The 18,639-nt window shown below is 48.1% G+C and overlaps 1 protein-coding gene and 1 long non-coding RNA gene across 7 annotated transcripts; one reads left to right on the plus strand and one right to left on the minus strand.

Moving 5' to 3' along the window:
- Nucleotides 1–296: 296 nt before the first annotated feature.
- On the plus strand, nt 297–1,376 carry LOC140508456 (uncharacterized). The gene is made up of 2 exons (XR_011968439.1): nt 297–814; nt 1,060–1,376. It is a non-coding gene; the product is annotated as an uncharacterized lncRNA (long non-coding RNA).
- DMKN (dermokine) lies at nt 1,084–18,317 on the minus strand. 6 transcript variants are annotated; one of them, XM_072616302.1, is made up of 22 exons: nt 17,717–18,289; nt 17,194–17,445; nt 16,973–17,029; nt 16,621–16,668; nt 16,394–16,456; nt 15,349–15,393; nt 14,959–15,018; nt 14,682–14,708; nt 13,726–13,782; nt 12,844–12,885; nt 12,692–12,736; nt 10,283–10,351; nt 10,013–10,060; nt 9,762–9,809; nt 7,495–7,551; nt 7,097–7,144; nt 6,585–6,668; nt 5,556–5,603; nt 5,126–5,191; nt 2,203–2,235; nt 2,050–2,097; nt 1,084–1,374 (listed from the first exon to the last, which is right to left on the minus strand). In XM_072616302.1, the coding sequence occupies exons 1-21, from the start codon at nt 18,089–18,091 to the stop codon at nt 2,050–2,052; spliced, it is 1,620 nt and encodes a 539-aa protein (XP_072472403.1). In that variant the 5' UTR covers nt 18,092–18,289; the 3' UTR covers nt 1,084–1,374. The 6 variants fall into 6 exon arrangements, with proteins under 6 accessions (XP_072472403.1, XP_072472404.1, XP_072472405.1 ...); XM_072616303.1 differs by lacking the exon at nt 12,844–12,885; XM_072616304.1 differs by lacking the exon at nt 6,585–6,668 and having other exon boundaries at nt 17,717–18,288.
- Nucleotides 18,318–18,639: the final 322 nt, after the last annotated feature.

Here is an 18,639-nt window from a genome sequence, read left to right on the forward strand (position 1 = left end):
TCTCTCTGTCTCTCTCTCATCTGTCCTATCTCTCTCTGTCTCTCCTCTCCTATCTCTGTCTCTTCTGTCTCTGTCTCTCATCTCTTCTGTCTCTCTCATCTCTTTTTCCCCCTCTCCTGTTTGTCTGTCTCTTATCTTTCCTATCTCTCTCTGTCTCTCTCATCTCTCCTGTCCCTTTCTCTCTCTCATCTACCTCTCTCTATCTCTCCTCTCCTGTCTCCCTCTCTCGTCTCACTCTCTCCTCTCTCTCTCATCTCTCCTGTGTCTCTCTCCCTCTCTCCCTCTCCCCCCCCCCTCTCACACACACACACACACACACACACACACACACACTCACATACACTGGGTCTCTCATCTCTCCTGCCTCCCTCTCGGCTCTTGTCTCTCCTCTCTTCTGTGTCTCTCTCCCCCTCCTGTTCCTTTCTTTCTCTCTCTCGTCTCACTCTCTCGTCTCTCCCTCCTTCTCCCTCCCCCTCCCTCCTTCTCTCTCTCTCTCTCTCTCTCTCTCTCTCTCTCTCTCTCTCTCTCTCTCTCTCTCTCTCTCTCTCTCTCTCCTCCCCTCTTTCCTCATCCTATCACAGGGTTTCATCCTGGCTGTGGTCAACCTGGCTCTAGGAACCCTCTTCTCACCCAAGTGTTAGGAGGTGACTGGGATGGCTGGTATTCTCCTAATTTGACAGATGGAAGAAAGTGAGGCACAGACAAACCAAATGATGACTGGGTGAAAGGAGGAGGATTAAGACCCGGATGTCCCCATGTCTAGCCGGCCTCCACTCTTTGTGCCATCCCCGGACGGTGGGAGACCAGTGTGAAGGTGAGGTCCCTGGAAGGTGGAGGCTGGCGGGGGGGCTCCACCCATCCCTGTGGTGTCAGCCGGCTGCCAACCCTACTGATCAGTACGGGGAGCAGGCCTGCATGTAGCCCCGAGCTCCAGCCTGTGTAAGAGGGAAAACCCAGCCTTTAGAAAACAAACAGATACACATTAAAAGCACAGGAAAGGACTGTGTCCCGTTTCCTCGTTAACCCCCATCCCCCCTCTTTCTTGCCTTCATTTAACAGGGAGGAATAAGACTAGCAGAGAGATCTGGGGAACATTTGTGTTTTATTTCCACTGAGAAGACCCTGAAAGAAGCAGCACGTGCCTCCTTTAGAGTCGTCATGGTAACCAAAGGATTGGAAAGAGAGACTCCCGGCTCATGTCCCAGGGTCCAGGCCACTAGGATGTTGTCACCTGCCAGAGCAGGGAATGGGGGCACAAACAAGGCCTGAAAATGTGGGGCTTCCGCGAGAAGGCTGATTGGGGGTCTTGGGTGCCAGGGAAAGAGGCTGAGGGACAGGAGCGGGCGGGGGCATCGTGCCTGGAAGCCATGAGTTCTGGAAGAGAGGAGAGAATGCCGATATTAAAAGTTCTTCCTGTCCCCATCCCCTTCCTGAATATGGGCTAATTAAACTCCTCTGAGTTTAGTTAATTGTAGCTTAGCTCGTCTAAATTTAGTTCCCTGCCACTAAACTCATTTCTCCCACCAAGAATGTGCATTTCTGCCTTTGGGCCTTGGCAGAGGCCACTGCCCTTCCTTGCAAAGGCGCCCCCCTTTCCTGACCACTCCATGTCCCATCTTTCTTCCAAATCCACTGGCCAATTCATCTTCTGGAAGTCTCCCCACAGCCCACACTGGCTCAGTGCCCTCTGAAGGCTCTTTCTGTGTGCCTGTGGAGGAGGATCACACAGCATATTCTCACTTGTCTCTCTCCTCTATCAGGCTCACTTCAGTCAGGGATCTGGCAGCTTTCCTCAGAGCAATAGAACCCAAAGTGACCTTTGTCTGCCTCCTTCTGAGTCTGTCCCTAGCTCCCCATAGCTTCCCCAGTGCACAGGCCTGACCAATTGACTCCCAAGGACATTCTCCCAAGGTCCCTTCCCCAGTGCAGAAGTCTGGCTGACTGGATCCTGAGAACATCCCCTCGCAGGGGAACCTTCTGTCTCTGAGGGGGTGACCCACGGATTTATAGATTCATTTGGTTTCCATTTCAGTCCATTCTGAAACTCACCTACCAAAACCTCACCCACTGGAGCAAGTCTGGCTGTGCCCGAGAAGCCTAAACGGAAAGAGAAGACTTGAGAGGGCAACCTGGCACAAGGGCCCCAGCTTCTTTCTCTCCATCCCTCCAGTTCTAGAGACCCTGGTTCTCCCCGTTACTCACTGAGGAGGTTGCTACTTGTCCACCATGTCCTCCCTATGGAGAAAAGATCAAATTAATGGTTTAAGAAAGTCATCCAGCTTTCACTGATGTATTCTAATCATAGGTTCATAGTCTATAGAACTGGGAGAGGCCTAAGAGATGACTCCTAAGGGTCTGGTCTGGTCCCTTCATTTTATGGGTAAGGAAACTGAGGTCCAGAGAGAGGATGGATCCCCCTGTCCTTAACACTGCCAACCATCTCTTCTATGCAATGCTTTAGCATGATCTCAATACCCTCTATTTCCCTTCTTTGTCTAGAGCATCAGGAGCCCAGAGCTATTCTCTTTTCTCCCAATCCTGTCCTGCCGCCCCCAAGAGCCCCTTATCGTGGGCTTCCAAGTATCTCCTTGGGTCAGAATGACATTTAAAATGGACCTAAAGCAATGGGAGAAACCTCAAAAGCATTTCTCTTTGACTCAGGAATTCATCCTCCTCTTTAAATAGTAGGGAATTAAATTTACTTTCCTAGTTTTGTTTTATTCTGTGGACCATAGAATCATCTGTTTAGAGCTGGGAGGGACCTTAGAGGAATGGGATGGGAGGAAGGAGGGAGGGAGGAAGGGAAGGGAAAGGAAGGAGGGAGAGAGAAAGGGAGGGAGGGAAGAAGGAAGAAGGGAAGGGGGGATAAAAGGAGAGAGAAAGACAAGGAAGAAGGGACGGAAGGAAAGAAGGAGGGAGGGAGGACATACATAGTCCCAGGAACCTGAACATTTGCCACAGCATAATCCACAAAGCACTTAGTATCCCTGTTTCCCTGACTGAAAGTTGAAGGTCTCTCCATTTTGGCTTTTCAGACTCATTTCCCAACTTTCAGAGAATGCTGGAAAGGTGTTGCCCCAGTTCACCGTTGGCCCTTCCCCCTGCTTCCTATATTCCCCAGGAGCAGGGCCCCTGCCTGCACCCAGGGGCCTTCAGAAAGGCCTCCCTGGTTGTCTCCACCTCTTAGTCACTTGCTTTTTCTTTGTCCTATTGGTTCACTTTCAAAACTTGCATCCTTTGTCATTTTAAAAGCCATACCAGGACCTAAGAGCAAATCAAGCTTTCATAAAACATTTGCATTTTTCCTTTGGCCATGGAGTGATCTAGTAGAGAATGTGGCCTTGGAGCCTGGGTTCAAATCCCTGCAGCCCTGGCACCCGGACCATGTGTGACCCTGGGCAGCTCCCCAGAGCTGTCATTGTAGAGGGGTGGGGACCGCTTTGGTAAAAGGAGCCAACTCCTCTGGGAGTGCCTGATGCCAGAGATATCATAGGTGTAGCCCTCTCTCTCTCTTCATTTACCCAATCGAAGATTCATCATCACACCCTTAGTCACCCTGTTGAGCTCACTTCTGGTTCTGCCATCTTCTGTTGTCCCTTCCCTGGACAAAGTCATCCCAGTTATCCAGACATGGAGCAGAGACTGAAACTTTTCTGTCTGCTTTGCCTTCATGCTCTGTGCCTGGTTTTAGAATCGGTTAATTTGCCTTCCCGGTGGTTTCCAGGGCAGAAGATCGGCCTGGGTAGGAAGGTTGCCATCAAGTCTAGCATCAGACACATACTGACTGTGTCCCTGGACAGGTCACTTAACGCAGGTCAATTCCTTAGCCAGTAAGGAAGCTTTTATTAAGGATTCCCTAGGTGCAAGGCACTGGGCTAAGTAAGTCAGTCCTGGGGCTGCAAAGAAAGGTAAAAACACATGTCCTGCCCCTACATCGTTGTGGGGAGCAGGACATGAAAATAGCTAGATACATGTGGGAAGTTATATAGAATCTATAAAGATAATCAATGGAGAAATCTGACGAGGCGAGATTCAAGCTGAGTCCCAAAGGATTTCAGGAGAACACAAAGGTGAGGAGGGAGAGGATCCCCCACCTGATGGCACCAGATCTGAGGCTCAAGGGCACAGGCAGAAGTGCCAGTTTGCATTGGGAGAGAAAGTCCATCACCAGAAGTGTCTCATGCCCTTAGAATCCCTGGTCTAGGTTGGTGGGAAAGGGGGCATTTGGTTGTGGCAAAATAATCTGCTTAATTCTCCTGTTCTAACTCAATGGAGCAGATAGCTAGCTGCCTTTCCTTCTCCCTCAGCTGTGGGTGTATTTGTGATGTATATATGGTGGATATGTGTATGTGGTATGTGTATGGTGCATGTGTATGTGTGAATGGTGTATGGTGTGTGGGTGTGTGGGTATGGTATGTGTAATGTGTATGCAATGGGTATATCTGGTGTGTGGTATGTATATGTGGGTATGGGGGGGTATATGCTTGAGGGCTGAATTGTTGAATTCTCTCTCTTTCTCACCAGTAACCCCACAGGAGATTCCTGTATGAGTCTTGGTTTCTATTCTGGGAGAATCAGGCTCCTTCAAAGTCATAAAAAGTGGGGTATCGAAGTCCTAACATTACGGGAACATGTGAACAAAAGTCCCCCAGGCAGGGCAGGCTTCTGCACTGGTGGAGGGAATGCCCCCTCCAGAAGGTCCATTGGAATATCTCTGAGCGCCAGTCATGAACTGCTACCTGGTAGAAAGACAGCGGGTGCTCAGCAGCAGAGCTAGAGTGGCCTGGGATTCAGAAATATGGTAGAGGAAGAAAAGAGTACTAACCACCTCCTGCGTCCTGGGCGCTGTGCTACACAACATACAAAATACTGCATTTGATCCTCACAACAACCTTGAGAGGAAGATGTTGTGATTATCCAAGTGAGGAGACTGCGAGAGGCTCCCAAGCCCATGCAGAGTGTGGGAGGCAGGGTTTGAACTCGGCCTTTACTGACTCCTGGCCTTTCACCTCCTGGCCAGGGATGGGTAATCCCCATGTCAGCGGTGAATGCCCCTCTCCCCATACCCAATTCTGCTTGCAGGCAGGACTCTGGGAAGGCAGAGCAGACCACAAGCAGGTCTTACCTTAGACGGTGTCCCATAGGGGTACTGTCCTCCATTGACAGTGGGGTACGCCGGCTGATTGTAGTTCTGTGAAAAGGCGAGAACACTTTCCATCCCAGCTCATCTGCTTACTGAGTTTCCTTGCTGATCATCCACTCTGAACCATTTCCCCATAATTTGGGATCCCTTCCCCCCTCTCTGCTTCCCCATAGCCTGGATCAAAGTTAGGCAGAGAAAACTCTTTTCCACCAGGAAGCCTTCTCTCATTACCAATCCACTCCTCTGATCATGCACCCTTGAATTCTCTATGAATTGGTGCATATTATCATGGCCCTATCTGGGCGCATCTTTTCCCTTCAGACAGAAATCTCCTTGAGAATAAGGACTACTGGCTTTGGATCTCTTTCCAGATTTAACCTGGGTTCTCAGACTCCAAGTCAAACAGACTTACCTGGTTTGCACCTCCAGCCCTCTTCTCAAAAGAAGGTTCATCTACACCCTAGAAAAGGGGAGGAAGGGAGCTGAGTGCTTCTGCCAAGCAATTTCATCCTCATTCCCATCCCAGAACCTGCCCCCTGTCCCACCCTCTCAGTAGCCCATGGGTAACAGAAGCTGTCCACACAGAAAGCCTGGCAAGGAGAGGGCTGCCATTCCTCCACGTAAATCTAGGCTGCTGATTTCACCACTCTCAGGGTGGGGATAGCAGTGATAGATAAATGGCCTCAGCAACCCCATCTCTTCACCCCAAACCCAGACACCTGGGCTCTCCTGGGTCTGAAAACATTTGAGCAACAGGTGGAGAAACCTCACCGCCAGAGCAGCTGCTTGGGTGCAAGCCTAAGCCAGTCAGCCTCCACCCTCTCTTCCTCCCCTCCCAGGACCCAGCCCCCAGCCCCCACTCCCATCAAGTAATTCATGCCTCAGTGTCATTGTCTAAACCTCCACCTGCTTTCTTCCTCTCTGCACCCAGAGTTTTATGTATGAGTCCGTAAAAAATGTTTCTAGCCTGAAAAACTTTTCTTTGTGGCCTATGAATGAATCCTAGGCTTGGTTTTTTAAAGGAAAAAGAAAGAAATTAAGGAAACAACCCTTGACTTGGGTCCTATGATAGCTCTGCCTTACCTCAACCCAGAACAAGAGGATACCCCATCCTAATCCTCACTTGTACCTTTCCAGAAAAAGGGGACTGAGTCTGGCCTCATTTACCAATGCTCATCCTAAACCAGACATCCAAATGCAGGCCCCCTGCTCATGACCTTAACTGACCACCCTCTACTCCCCCAACACCTCCCCAAGACCCCAAACACAAAGTCCAAATCCCCTTTCTGAGACTTTGAGATCTTCTAATCACTGCTCCCCTTCCAGGACCTAATTGTCCCACACTTGAACCCCTTATCTCCCAAGACCCAAGACCCTCCTGCCATTTTCCACCGAAATCAACAGACCAAGACATTAACCTGACCCTTCTTCACACACTGACCTCTAATAATAATCTTAGTCTCTCTCCCCCAAGAACTCTCTCTAATGGCCCATTCGTCAACCTGGCCCAAATCTTCGAAACACTCTATATCGAAGGGACAGGCACAAGCATGAGATGTCAGGATATTTCTCTCCTGCCCTCCCTCTTGCTCCCCCCTTCCCTCTTCCCATTACCCACCCTGCCATGGCTCCCCCCAAGCCAAGTCAAGCTAAGTAGTAGCAGCAGTAGAGCAGGGACGGTGGACGATTTCATGTTCCTGCAGCTTGGGACTGACTGCTCCAACCTCTGGGCTCTCGGTTTTTATACCTGGGAAGGCTGGGAAGTACCTCCCTCCCCTGTGACTCACAGATTTCCCTCTGTACTCTATCCCCCACCCCCACCCAGGGTTGCCCAAACCCACAAAGGAGGTAACTAGGGCAGGGGGCTGAGTCAGCAAGTTGTTGGCCAGGGCTGTTCAGATTCCCCAGACCCACACTGCTCATCCCCAAAGCAAGGGACCCAGGCCCCCTTACCTCAGTGATCATATTCCAGTTGATGTAAGGTGTGTTATGTTTGAAATCCTACAGGAAGAGGGAGAAAAAGAGACAGTTCACAGGAAGGCAGAGAACCTGACTCCTAGCAAAGGACCTAGGTATGAGGGGTAGGACAGAGTTGGAGATTAGCACTAGGCACCAGGTTTGGGTTAAATACGAAATGAAGATGAGAGATAAGGACATGGAGCTTGGTAGTGAGAATTATTGTCAGATGGCAGGATAATGAGGGAATTAGATAGAGGTAGAGTCAGTTCGAGTCTTAGAAAGAGATCGAGGAGATCGTGAGAGATGGGGAATTAAACAGAGGATGGCCACATCATTTGGAGAGGGGAGGGGATTGACTGAAGGGGCCCAGAGGTCCTTGGGGCTTCTCCTACCTCCCAAAGCCGTCTTAAGTAAAGGAAGGCCCGAGTACTGGGGCGTGGGAAGTAACCCTGTGGAGGAAAAGTGGGAAGTAAATTAGCTGGGAGTTTCACTCCCTGCTCCTCCTGTCAGTACAAGTGTATTGTGGTTTCACCTCTGAGATTTCAAACACACACACAAACTAACTCTCTCTCTCTCTCTCTCTCTCTCTCTCTCTCTCTCTCTCTCTCTCTCCCCCCCCCCCCCCGCCCCCGACACTCCATTCTGCCAACCAACTTTCATAACACTTAGAAGTTGGACACATGGACAGCTTGAAGCTGAGTGTAGGAACCTCAGCTCTGGGCAGTGAAGTAGAAAGGAAGGCAGGAGAGGCCAGGGCAGATAGCACTATTATCCCACACTCATTACTCGTTCTTTGCTTTGGATTTCCCCCCAACTCCTCTCATTGTAAAAGAAATAAGTCCTGGAGGGAGAGCTCAGTGGTGAGACCTGTCTGCCCAGCTTCCCTCCACTGTTGCCCCCAACTCCCCCTCCCAAATTGTGGCACCTCATTCTTCCCCTCCAGCCCTCTACCCCTTTAACATGGAAAAGGCGGCAAGAAAGAGCAGAGACTGGGAGTACAGGGGAGCTGTGGTTTATTTAAAGGAGAAGGGGATGTTCTCATTTTAAGGGATTTGGGAGTAGGGCCTGAGGGTCCCATCCATCTGGCAACTCCTCGTCTGGAAATCACGGGATGCGAAAGCTTCTCTGGTCCTGGGCAAAAAAATAGGCTCTGAGAGAGAGAGAGAGAGCTCTGGGGTGGGGGTGGGTTGGAATTCTAGGAAGTGGGTGGGGTCATGACTGGAACCCTGGTCCAGAACCTCCCCAGTGATGCTGCGGTTGTCCATCATGTCCGAGACAAAGTTACCAGCATCAGTCTGGAAGTACTCTTCACACTAGCTGCCCACCTGACCTTATCTGCTCCTAATCTCCTATTTCCCAACCCCTTATTCCCACTGGGGAACCTTCTCCCAAATGGCTTTCTCCTCAGGAACATTCCCTCCTTTTTCTCCACAGACCCCACTTCGTAGGAAGCTTCTCAATGCTCCTTCTGACCACTTCTCCCTCTTGTATCCTGGGATTTATTTTCATTTTAGCTGCTTACATTTAATTTGATATTCTATTAATATCTGTTCGGAACTGTGTGTGTATCCTGTCTCCCTAATCAAACCACAAACTCTCCAAGTTTATATGATCCCCAAGGGACCATATCTTCCTATTAGAACCAAAAGCTCCCTGAAAGTGGGTCCTGTGTCTTCTCCATCAGACCAGGTATTCTGGGAGGGACAGATGGAAACTCCTCAATTCTCTATCTCTTGCTTGGAATTGTCCCATGTCCTTCTCCCTTCAGTCTGTGGGAAATATTCCCAATCCCCTCCATTCCCCTGAGCTGTAATTAGGTGATCACCTCCCAAATATATCAGTCAATTCAAAATACCCAAGCCAGTACAGGTTGCTTCCAAGTAGGAAGTGAGGCGTGGTGCCAGATGTCTGAGTTTCTGGGATGATGTGCTCCTGCTAATGTATATCTTGGCTCCCAGCTCTGACCAGCCATGCTATATTCCATACATAGTATCATAGAGACCTCATGTGCCATTCCCCACATTTTTATGAGAAAATTGAGGCCTGGTGCAGTAACCTTGCACATGTAGTAGCAGAGACTGGGATTTGAACTCAGGTCCTCCACTCTTTTCACTATCCCAAACTTCCTCTTACTAACTACCTTATCTCCTCTTGCTGCTCCCAGATTCCATGAGAATTGGATAGGTTAGCTTGCTTTAGGGAAAGGAAATCTGAGGCACAAGGTCCTTCACCCACCAAGGATTGTATGAGGAAGGCATTAATGAGTCCTATCCATGTCCTGTCCACAGGTTCCAGGTCTCTCCCACAAAATACTATCTTTCTTCCAATGTCCTTGAGGGATCTTCTCCCCTTTTGCCTCTAGCCTCCTCCAGAACCCTGGCATAAGCCTTTCTTCAACACCCTCAGGGGGTCTTTCAGGATGAGCATAGGACTTTTAGACAGGAGACCTGGCTTTGGGTTCTTTCTTTGATATCTAGTCACCTCTCTAGCACCCCTTCATCCCTTCCTTGGTAACACAAGGACATTGGACTAGATTATCTCCAAGCACCAACATTCTCTGAGGCCTCGGGCATATCAGTCTGGACCTGAGTCTTACTCCCTATTTCCCCTCCACTCCTCTCCTCTCATAGGACCCATGTCCTCCCACTCTGGCCCTTACCTTGTTTATGGCATCCCAATTAATAAAACCCAGCTTGGATTTAAAATTCTGCAGAGAAAAGGGAAGGGGACAGAATTAGACTAGAATACAGGCAGCTTTCAGAGCCTAAGAATGGGAGGTACACTCCCAATATAACCCAGCACCCTGGGTACCCCATCCACCTGAAGAGCCAGCATCTGGAGAACTGGGGGGCAGAACAGCTGGACTGAGGGGGAAGGGAAAGCAAAGAGAAGGCTGTTTACCAGACTCACCTTCCAGAATGTATCAAAGTTGAAGAAGCCTTGAGCATTAGGATTATTCTAAGGAACAGAAATTAGAAAAAGGGTGAGAGGGTCCTATCAAGACAACGATGAGACTTATAAGCAGGACACCTGAGTCCCAGGAGAGGAACATAATCAGGGCAGGAAGAGCTGGGTGTCAAGCCCACATGATAAAGCAGCAGTGGACCCACCAATCCAAACTGGCCACATACCCCCTGCCCCTCATACATACACGAGTAAATGTGATATGTCAGTACTTACATAAACACCATTTCCACTGTGGACTTCAGTTTCTCCCATTCCTCCTCCAGCTGTGTTAGATCCAGATCCCTGTGTAACAGGTCAAAGAAAAGGGAATGTCCAATGTCTGACCATTCAGGTACCTTTCAAACCATGCACCCACTCATCTCAAGCCTCAGCCCTTTTCTGTCTTAGTCTGCCTTCTCCCAGTTTGACCTTATCATCATCAAGGGAAGACTTCTCCCTCATTCTCCTGGTATCAGCTCCTAAAATCTGCCTCCAGGTAGACTTGCCTCTCTGGAGTGACCATTAAGAAACTATTTTGACTCCTCTCAATCCCCTTCTAACCACCTTCCTGACCCCTCTATCTCCTGACCCAAGGGTTTGTCACCCTTGGCCAAAAGGAATCTTCATAAAATGACAGCTAAGTGCAGCATTGTAGGAGGGAGAGAGAGAGAAGAGGGGAGAGGAGGAGGGAAGAGAAGAAAGAGAGAGAAGAGGAGGAAGAGAGAGAAAGGGAGAAGGAGGGAGAGGGAGAGGAGAAGAAGAAGAAAGAAAGAAAGAAAGAAGGAAAGAAAGAAAGAAAGAAAGAAAGAAAGAAAGAGAAAGAAAGAAAAAGGAGAGAGAGAAAGAGAGAGAGAAACATAAGGTTGTGCCTCAGTTTGCAAGACACCCGCTTCACAATGACTACATAAAATACATGCTACCTTTGCCATTTTCCAAGTAAGGAATGGGAATGGGGATAGGTGATGAGAGCAAGGTTACAGAGCTTTTAAGTGGAGGAAATAGAATTAGAATTCAGGTCCTATACATCCAGTCCAGGGCTCTTTCCATTCCATGGGAAATCAGAAACTGTTCCTGCCTTGAAAGAGCTCATAGTGTGCCCCCAAATGCTCAGCTCTTGGAATCTTTTGTCTTCCTTCTTTGGCTCAGCTCAGGCAGCCTGGTTTGCGGGGTATCTCTCCAGAGTCCTTGCCACACCCTGTCGCTGGTGTTCTCCACCCTGTCCTATTACTCTGAATTTACTTACATATAAAAGGAATACTGGCTCTGGAATCAGAGAGGTTGGGTTCAAATCCTGCCTCTGTAGCTCCCTCCCTGTGAAACCTCACTTAACCTGACTGGGTCTCAGTTTCCTTAACTGTAAAATAAGAGGGTTGGAATAGATGGCTGCTGAAGTCCCCCCCACCCCTCGATCTATGGTCCCATGATCTACCTTTACATTGTCTACCCTGGAAGCTTCCTGTGGATAGAACTGTTTGATTTTTTCCCCTCCTTATTCCCAGTGTTAGTGCTTTACTAAATTTTGAATTAATTGAATTGAAAAATTGAATTAATATTGAATTGAACTGAAAGTGTGACAGTGGAAATAAGACATAAAAACAAAAAAACTTTCCTACATGGTGGAAAATAAATAAAAAGGATGGGACCATGCAAAGCACTATGGGAAATTTGAGATGGGGGAGGGGAGGACTATAGGATAGAAACACCTCTTTGCCCACTCATGGATTAACATAAACATGGCCATCATAAAAGCTGGCACTTTCTATTATTAGACTAGAACAGAATATTACTTAGTCTGTTCCTTGGTCTGCCTAACCACCTTCAGCTAGACTCTCCTACAGCCTTAATTGCCGTACTCTCTCACTAGGGGAACACTAGCACTGTCCAGGGTTCTCAACACTCTGTCCCTGCTCTTGCAACACCACATTTGCATTTGAACCTGCAGGTTTACAAATATTTTGAAAAATCCGAAATGGCTTAACTCTAAATCAGTTCATCTTTTGAGTGCAGCTAATAGCTTCCTACCTCCAGACTCAGAGTTTCTTCCCCAATCCTGACAAAGGAAGGGACCCCGTCCCCATTTTTGAATTTCTCTTATCAGACAGCCAAGGAGTTATCAAGACTGGTGGAGCTTGGCACACTTCTCTTCTGTTTCATCTCTGAATAATTTTCCTTTTCTCCCTCCTTTGCTATGGCCTCACTTTTTTCTTCCATCCCCTCAAATGGCAAGAAAGATCCCCACTCACCCACCCAGAAGGTTCTCCTCATGTCTCACCACTTCCAGTCATCCTTCAAAACAGCTTCAGTCTGACTTCCTCCTAGACGTCCTCCATGATAGCTCCCCTGGCTCCTTAGCAATCCTAACATGTTTGTCTATAACTACATAGTAACAATATATTGCCCTTTGAATATTCATAATGCATTTCATAGTTGTCGGTCTCTCTGTGTGAGTTTGTGTTTTCTCTTTGCCCAACTAAGCTTTCTAGGAGCAGATGGTAGGTCTGAGTTTTCTCCCCACACCGTTTGACTGAGCCATCAAGGCCGAAGGAGTTGGACACACGCAGTGATGTCCCAAGTTAGTTTTGTCTGCCTTTCCTCCACCAGACACAACTCTGACCAGCAATGGAAAAATAAAGTAGAACTCACAGAACCTCCACTCCCTCCTGCTGAAGATGATGCTGAGCCAGATCCCTGAAAAGAGGAGAGGGAGACAATTCAAGCCTTCAGAGACCAGACAGCCTGGTAGCCTGGCCCTCAACACTATTTCCTCTCAAACCCACTCCCCATTCCATCCTCACTTGGTTATTGGAGCCTTCATGTGGCTGACTCCCCTGAGTATCCTATGGGGAGATGGAACAGAAAGTTAGAGGCTGAGAAGGCTGGGGTTGGGAAGAGAATTGGGGGTAGCTAGAAGACTTCACCATCTTGAAGAAGTTGAGGTTTTCTTGAACCCTTTTGGACTTTCTCCCAATCTTTGGATTTCTCAAAGAGTAGGTAGGGACATAAAGGACTCTCTGGAACCCTATGAAACAGGTACCCTCCCTTCCTCCCTCACTCAGCAAAACCTGATCTCTATCTCTATGTGGAGCATGAAAATCTTGTTTCACCTTTCAGTTGTTGACAGTATTACCTGAAAGTGCTTACTTAAGTCCTTTCTTGATGTTATCAATTCATATTAATTCCTACAAACACCCCAATGCCTAACAGAGTTTTGGAGTGGAAGCCTTTGAAAGCAAAGCACTTTTTTTTCTTCATCCTCCTCTGTGAGCTGAGAGAGCTCCAATTTAGGCAGGAGGGAGAATGGGTGGAAAGAGGAGACGACACCTAACTTAGGTAGATGTTTTGACTCAGCCTGAGAGTGCGGAGCAGACTGGAATTGAGACTAGATGACTTTTCAGCTTCTCCCAAGTGAGACCTTTACAATGCATTATTTATTCCAGACCTTAGGAATCCCAGATCACTAGATACATACATGTTCCATGAAATGACTAAGATACAATCCAAAATTCTATACCAAATCCAAATAAAATACCAAAATCTCAAACCAGAAAGAACTAGAGAACTGTCTGCCCCTCAGCTTCCCTCCCTTAGCATAATCGATTGAGATCTATTCCCCATTCTCTTTGGCATGACCTGGTTTATTCCTTCTAAGAAGGACCTCCAGTTTCTGGGCTCCTTACCGGGTGGTTAGATCCACTCTCAGAGCTCGTCTGTCCATTGTTCTGAGAGCTGCTTCCCTGAGCGAGAGGAAGAGAGACCAAGAATGGGGATTTACTTTCACAAATCCTGGGTGCAAGCTCATCTCCAAAAAAAGCAAACAAGCAAACAAAACAGCTGTCCCTGATTAACCTCATTAAAGACTGAGTCCTCACTGCTTCATCGCCTGAGCCCCCACATATGCCACCCACACTTCCGGTGTGCCTTGCTTTAAGCAAAACTAATCTGAAATCAGGATTCACAAAAGAAAGAAAACAGGAGAGGCAGTTATTTATCATGGAAAATAGTCTTCACTTTGCCAAAGACTTGATCATACTATTCGCCAGCAGTCTCCACGATGTACATTTAAAATTTATCTTGGTATGTAACGTCCCTTGGCACAGACTCGTCTGTTTATAAAGCTAGTGCCTGTAGAGACTTGCACATGACTATTGTTCTGTGAATTTGAAACTTATTTATATGCCCACATATATCTTATATCCCGTTCAGCATGGCATGCCCACATCAGAAAGGGTGCTGTGCTCTATGAGCAAAGCAGAATTGAAACAGCTCCAAGGAAACATAGGATGCACAAATTGGGAGTATCCACCCCAAATGTTCATACAGACTATCTGTGCCCAGTCTGTGGTATAGCATTCTGAACTCATATCGATCTGATCAGCCATGGTCGGACATTGAAACTTGACTTTATCATAGTGATGTCATTTTGGTCCTCTTTGAGAACCATGTCCCATTAGATTGTAAATGCTAGTAAAAAGATCAGAGTTCCTGTTAGAATGGAGGGTAGATCCCATAGCTGGGGTTCGGTTGAGATGAAAGATAAGATTGGTGTAAATGGTAACAAGAAGGGGGATTCAAGTTATTGATTGCAAAGAGTATGTCACAGGTAAGAAGGATGATGGGAACCAATGAAGCTCACCTGACTTCCAGTGTTCATATTTTCACACTGGGGAGGGAAAAGAGGATAAAACTTTAGTGGCAGACCTTGGCACTATAAACCCAGACCATAAAAATCACAGGAACTCAGTCACAACCCCAATGATCCAAATCACAAATTAGGACTTGAGCCCTATCCTTAAACCCTAATCTACTTCCAAATTCCCAATCCCCAATCCTTAATACCAGCTCTTGCCTTCCCACTAGACTTACAGCCTGAACCACCCTCCCCGCCCCCCCCCACAAACACACACTCTCACCCCTTCAATGCCTCTCCCTCCACTACTTCCGCCATTGCCAGAAGGTGATGATGTAGATCCCTGAAAGAAGAGAGAATCCTGAGGTTGACATAAATGAACTTAAAAGTACAAGATTCAATCCACATGGGTTCATTTCATCTCCAATTGCTTCTCTTTCATCCTGTCCCTAGTCATCTCTTCCCCACCTCCTCAATTGGTGGATTACTTAAGCGAAGCAAATACATTTGGAAAGCAAAAGTATGACCTCTCTTCTGTGCCTCTTGTTAAGAAATAGACTTCAATAGCAACCTTCTCTTTTAAATTTAGGTTAGATTTTGGTTGGGAGGGCAAGGAAACAGCCTTCATCCCTGTCCCCACACTCCCCCCTCCAGAGCTCTCCAGAGTGCTCACCTGGTTGTAGCTGTTTACACTACTGGCTGTTCCCGAGCTTGTTTCCTGGGCAGAGATTTAGAATAGGGTTATTAGGGGGAGAGGGGGGGGACAGGAGTAGATGCAGAAGCACGTTAACCCAGTTAGAATCATTCATCCAGGACCAGAGCACATAATCACCAGCCATACTGAAGTCATTTGTCTCCCTTTCCCTCTCTCACTAGACTATCATGGGACTGTGGTCCAGCCATATCTGCTCTCCGCCTTAGGGGTCCTACCTTCTCCAGCTGCCAGTGCCTTCTTATCAAGGAAATCTTTCCCTTCTCACCTCTACCTCCTGGCTCCCTTCAAGTCTCAATTCCACCTTCTGCAGAGATCCTTTCCTACCCCTCCCTAATCCTAGAGCCTTCTCTCTGAGGCTACACCCAATTTAGCCTGTATATTTCTGTTTGTACATAGTTGTGTACACGTAGTCTCCTCCATTAGATTGCAAACTTATGTTTATGACTTTTATTTTTGCATCCCAGCACAAGTGCCTGCCACATAGATAAGTCCTTAACAAATGCTTGCTGATTGACTGCCTGACCTCTGCTGCCTCCAAACCTAAGATAGAGTAGAAAGGGTAGAGGATCCTGGTTCAAAAGCTGACTGCCACTTGAACCTGTATGACTTTGAACAAGTCATCTCACCCTGTGGGCCTCAGTTTCCTCATCTGCAAAATGAGATAGTGGGATTAGATGACCACTAAGGTCTCTTCCAGCTCTCTGCATCCATGATCCCATGATGTATGTCAGTCTTCCCCTTCCTCTCCCCTCCTGCTGTTCCCTTTCACTTCCTAGAAGTCTTCCCAGTCTATAACCTTTGTCCCTCTGGCAAGGGGTGGGGGGGTTCCATTTGCCCTCATTGACATTTATGCCAGACAACGACCCTCCACCACTACCACACTCCAAGATACTGTATGCTCGCCAAGGGCAGACATCCCAGCTCTTTGTACATAACAGAGGTTATGAGGGGACTGAAATCAGAGGAAGATTTGACAGTCTTCTGCTTGTGACACAGGGTTCACCTTTGGAGAATTTGTAGTTGTGCTGACACTGCTACTAGGTCCTGAGTATGAGGTGCTGCCTCCCTAAGGGAGAGGAAGTGACACATAGAGAAATCAAGATGATTGCCTCTGTTTGTCTTCTAGCCCTCCCCCTCCCTCTCCTCTCCTGGGTAGACATCTGGAATGGATGAGGAGGAATAGGCTTCCCCACACCCACAACAGATTTCAATTTTCCCATATTTTCTTACCCCAGAGACACTTCCACCATTTGAACCAGAGGATGAGGGGTTGGTACACTAAGGGGAAAAGTAGATTGAGAAGTTAGGCAGTTACCTTCAAGTAAGAATCTGAATTCCTCTAAGTCCTCTAAGTTGATGTCATCCCTATGTCTTCCTTCTTTACATCTCCCCTCAAATAGCCAGCTCCTTCCCATTACCCCTCTCTCCTTCCCCCTCCTCATCCATCTTGCCTCTTACTCTCATTTCTTCCCTTCTTTGCTTTCCCCTCTATCCCCAATCCTTTTTTCCACCAGGCTTCTCTTTGCTCACCCACTGTCACTTCCCTCTTCCCACCAGCCTCCTCCCTAGATTTCACTCTTACCCCTGATTCCTGGCCGCTGCTCCTCTCTACCAGCTTCCCGTTGCCTGAATTACTGCCCTACAATAAGAGGGAGATTGAATTAACATGTGGAGAAGAGGATTCTGGGTTAGAGTGGCAATATTGAGAGAAGAGGGATGGAGTTGGGCTGAGGAGAAAGATTTGAGGGAGAAGACTGCTAGTCAGTGGTGGTTAATCCATGGGGAGGGGCTGGTTTCTTTTACCTGAGAACTGGTTCCTTGGCCACCTGAGCCACCCTGACTTCCTTGAGAGTGGCTCCCAATGTGGCTTCCCAGACCTCCGTGGTGTCCTTGACCCTGTGCTCCATGAGTTCCATGCCCTCCCAAGAGCCCATGACCGTTATGAGAGCCACTGCTTCCAGATGTTCCATGCCCCCCCAAAAGCCCATGACTGCTATGAGAGCCACTGCTTCCAGCTGTTCCATGCCCTCCAGATAAAGGCTGGCCACCATGTACCTGCAAAGAGAGATCCTTGGAGTTGGTGTCCTTTACTGACTGAGGAAGGAGATCACGAGGTGTGACTGGGAGAAAGAGATGGAGAAAAAGCCACCAAGAAAGAAGCCACATAAAAAAAGAGAAAGAAGGGAAGCAGAAGGAGAACATGACAGGCCATGGGAGTTTGAGAACATTTGCACCCCACCCCTACTCCATTTCTCTTGACACCCACCACCCATCTGCTTCCTTTTTTTTCCTCCTCTCTGTTCTTTCACTCTTCTCTTTCACTCACATTAGGACTGCTGGCCCCATGAGGGATGCCCAGCAGGGGACGATGACCACCACCAAGTCCATGACCGAGAGCCTCACCGGTGTTACTGATTTCTTTGCCCACAGAGCTCCCAGCATGACTGACGACATTACCTATATCTTGCAAACCATGACCAGCCCCATTTTGAGCAGCTTCCTTAACTCCATGCTCAATGGCCTCCTCAACCCCATGTTTGACAACTTCTCCCAACCCATGGCCAGCGGCTTCCCCAAGTCCTTCACCAACCCCTCCCCCAGCAGACAACTTCTCTGGCTCTTCAGCACCCGTGGGAGCTCCCCAGCTGCCCCTGAAAGACAGGGACAATATAAGGCCAAACAGGAATGCCTCCAGTTTCATCTCTGCTTCCTCCCCCTTTTCTTGCTTTTAGGTTTTATTCTTCTATTATCTTGCAAATTCCCTTCTCCTTGTTTCTCCTCTCTGTCTCTGTCTCTGCCTCTAAGTAACTTTTTCTCTTAACCTCCCTGAATCTTTGTTCCCTCGATGTCTGTGGCCCTCTCTTCTTTCCCTGATTCCCCTGACTCCCCAAAATCCTTCCTCCTGCCACTGATCCTTATACATTGACAGGGAGAGGGAGGTGACAAAATGGGGTGGGCCCCAGAGCCCTCCTCCCCCAGTGATTCATGGCCAAGCTGATGATAAGGTAATGAGATGTAATTGAGTGTCTGTGTTGCAATAAGAGGGAGCTAGGAGAGCGAGCAGGGAGGGACAGAGGGCAAATAATATCCCAGTTTCCTAACCAAAGGTATTTAGAACGCTGGGTGGGGAGAAGGGCACCGGAGGAGAGAAACCATTGGTCTCAATGGAAGGTGTGTGTAGGGGAATACCTCAGGAGGGAGGAACGCCCAGGATACAGCCCATCAGAGGAGCAGTGAGGGAGAATAGCA

This window comes from Notamacropus eugenii, chromosome 5 (genome assembly GCF_028372415.1).
Source record: "Notamacropus eugenii isolate mMacEug1 chromosome 5, mMacEug1.pri_v2, whole genome shotgun sequence".
In the NCBI taxonomy this organism is placed as follows: domain Eukaryota; kingdom Metazoa; phylum Chordata; class Mammalia; order Diprotodontia; family Macropodidae; genus Notamacropus; species Notamacropus eugenii.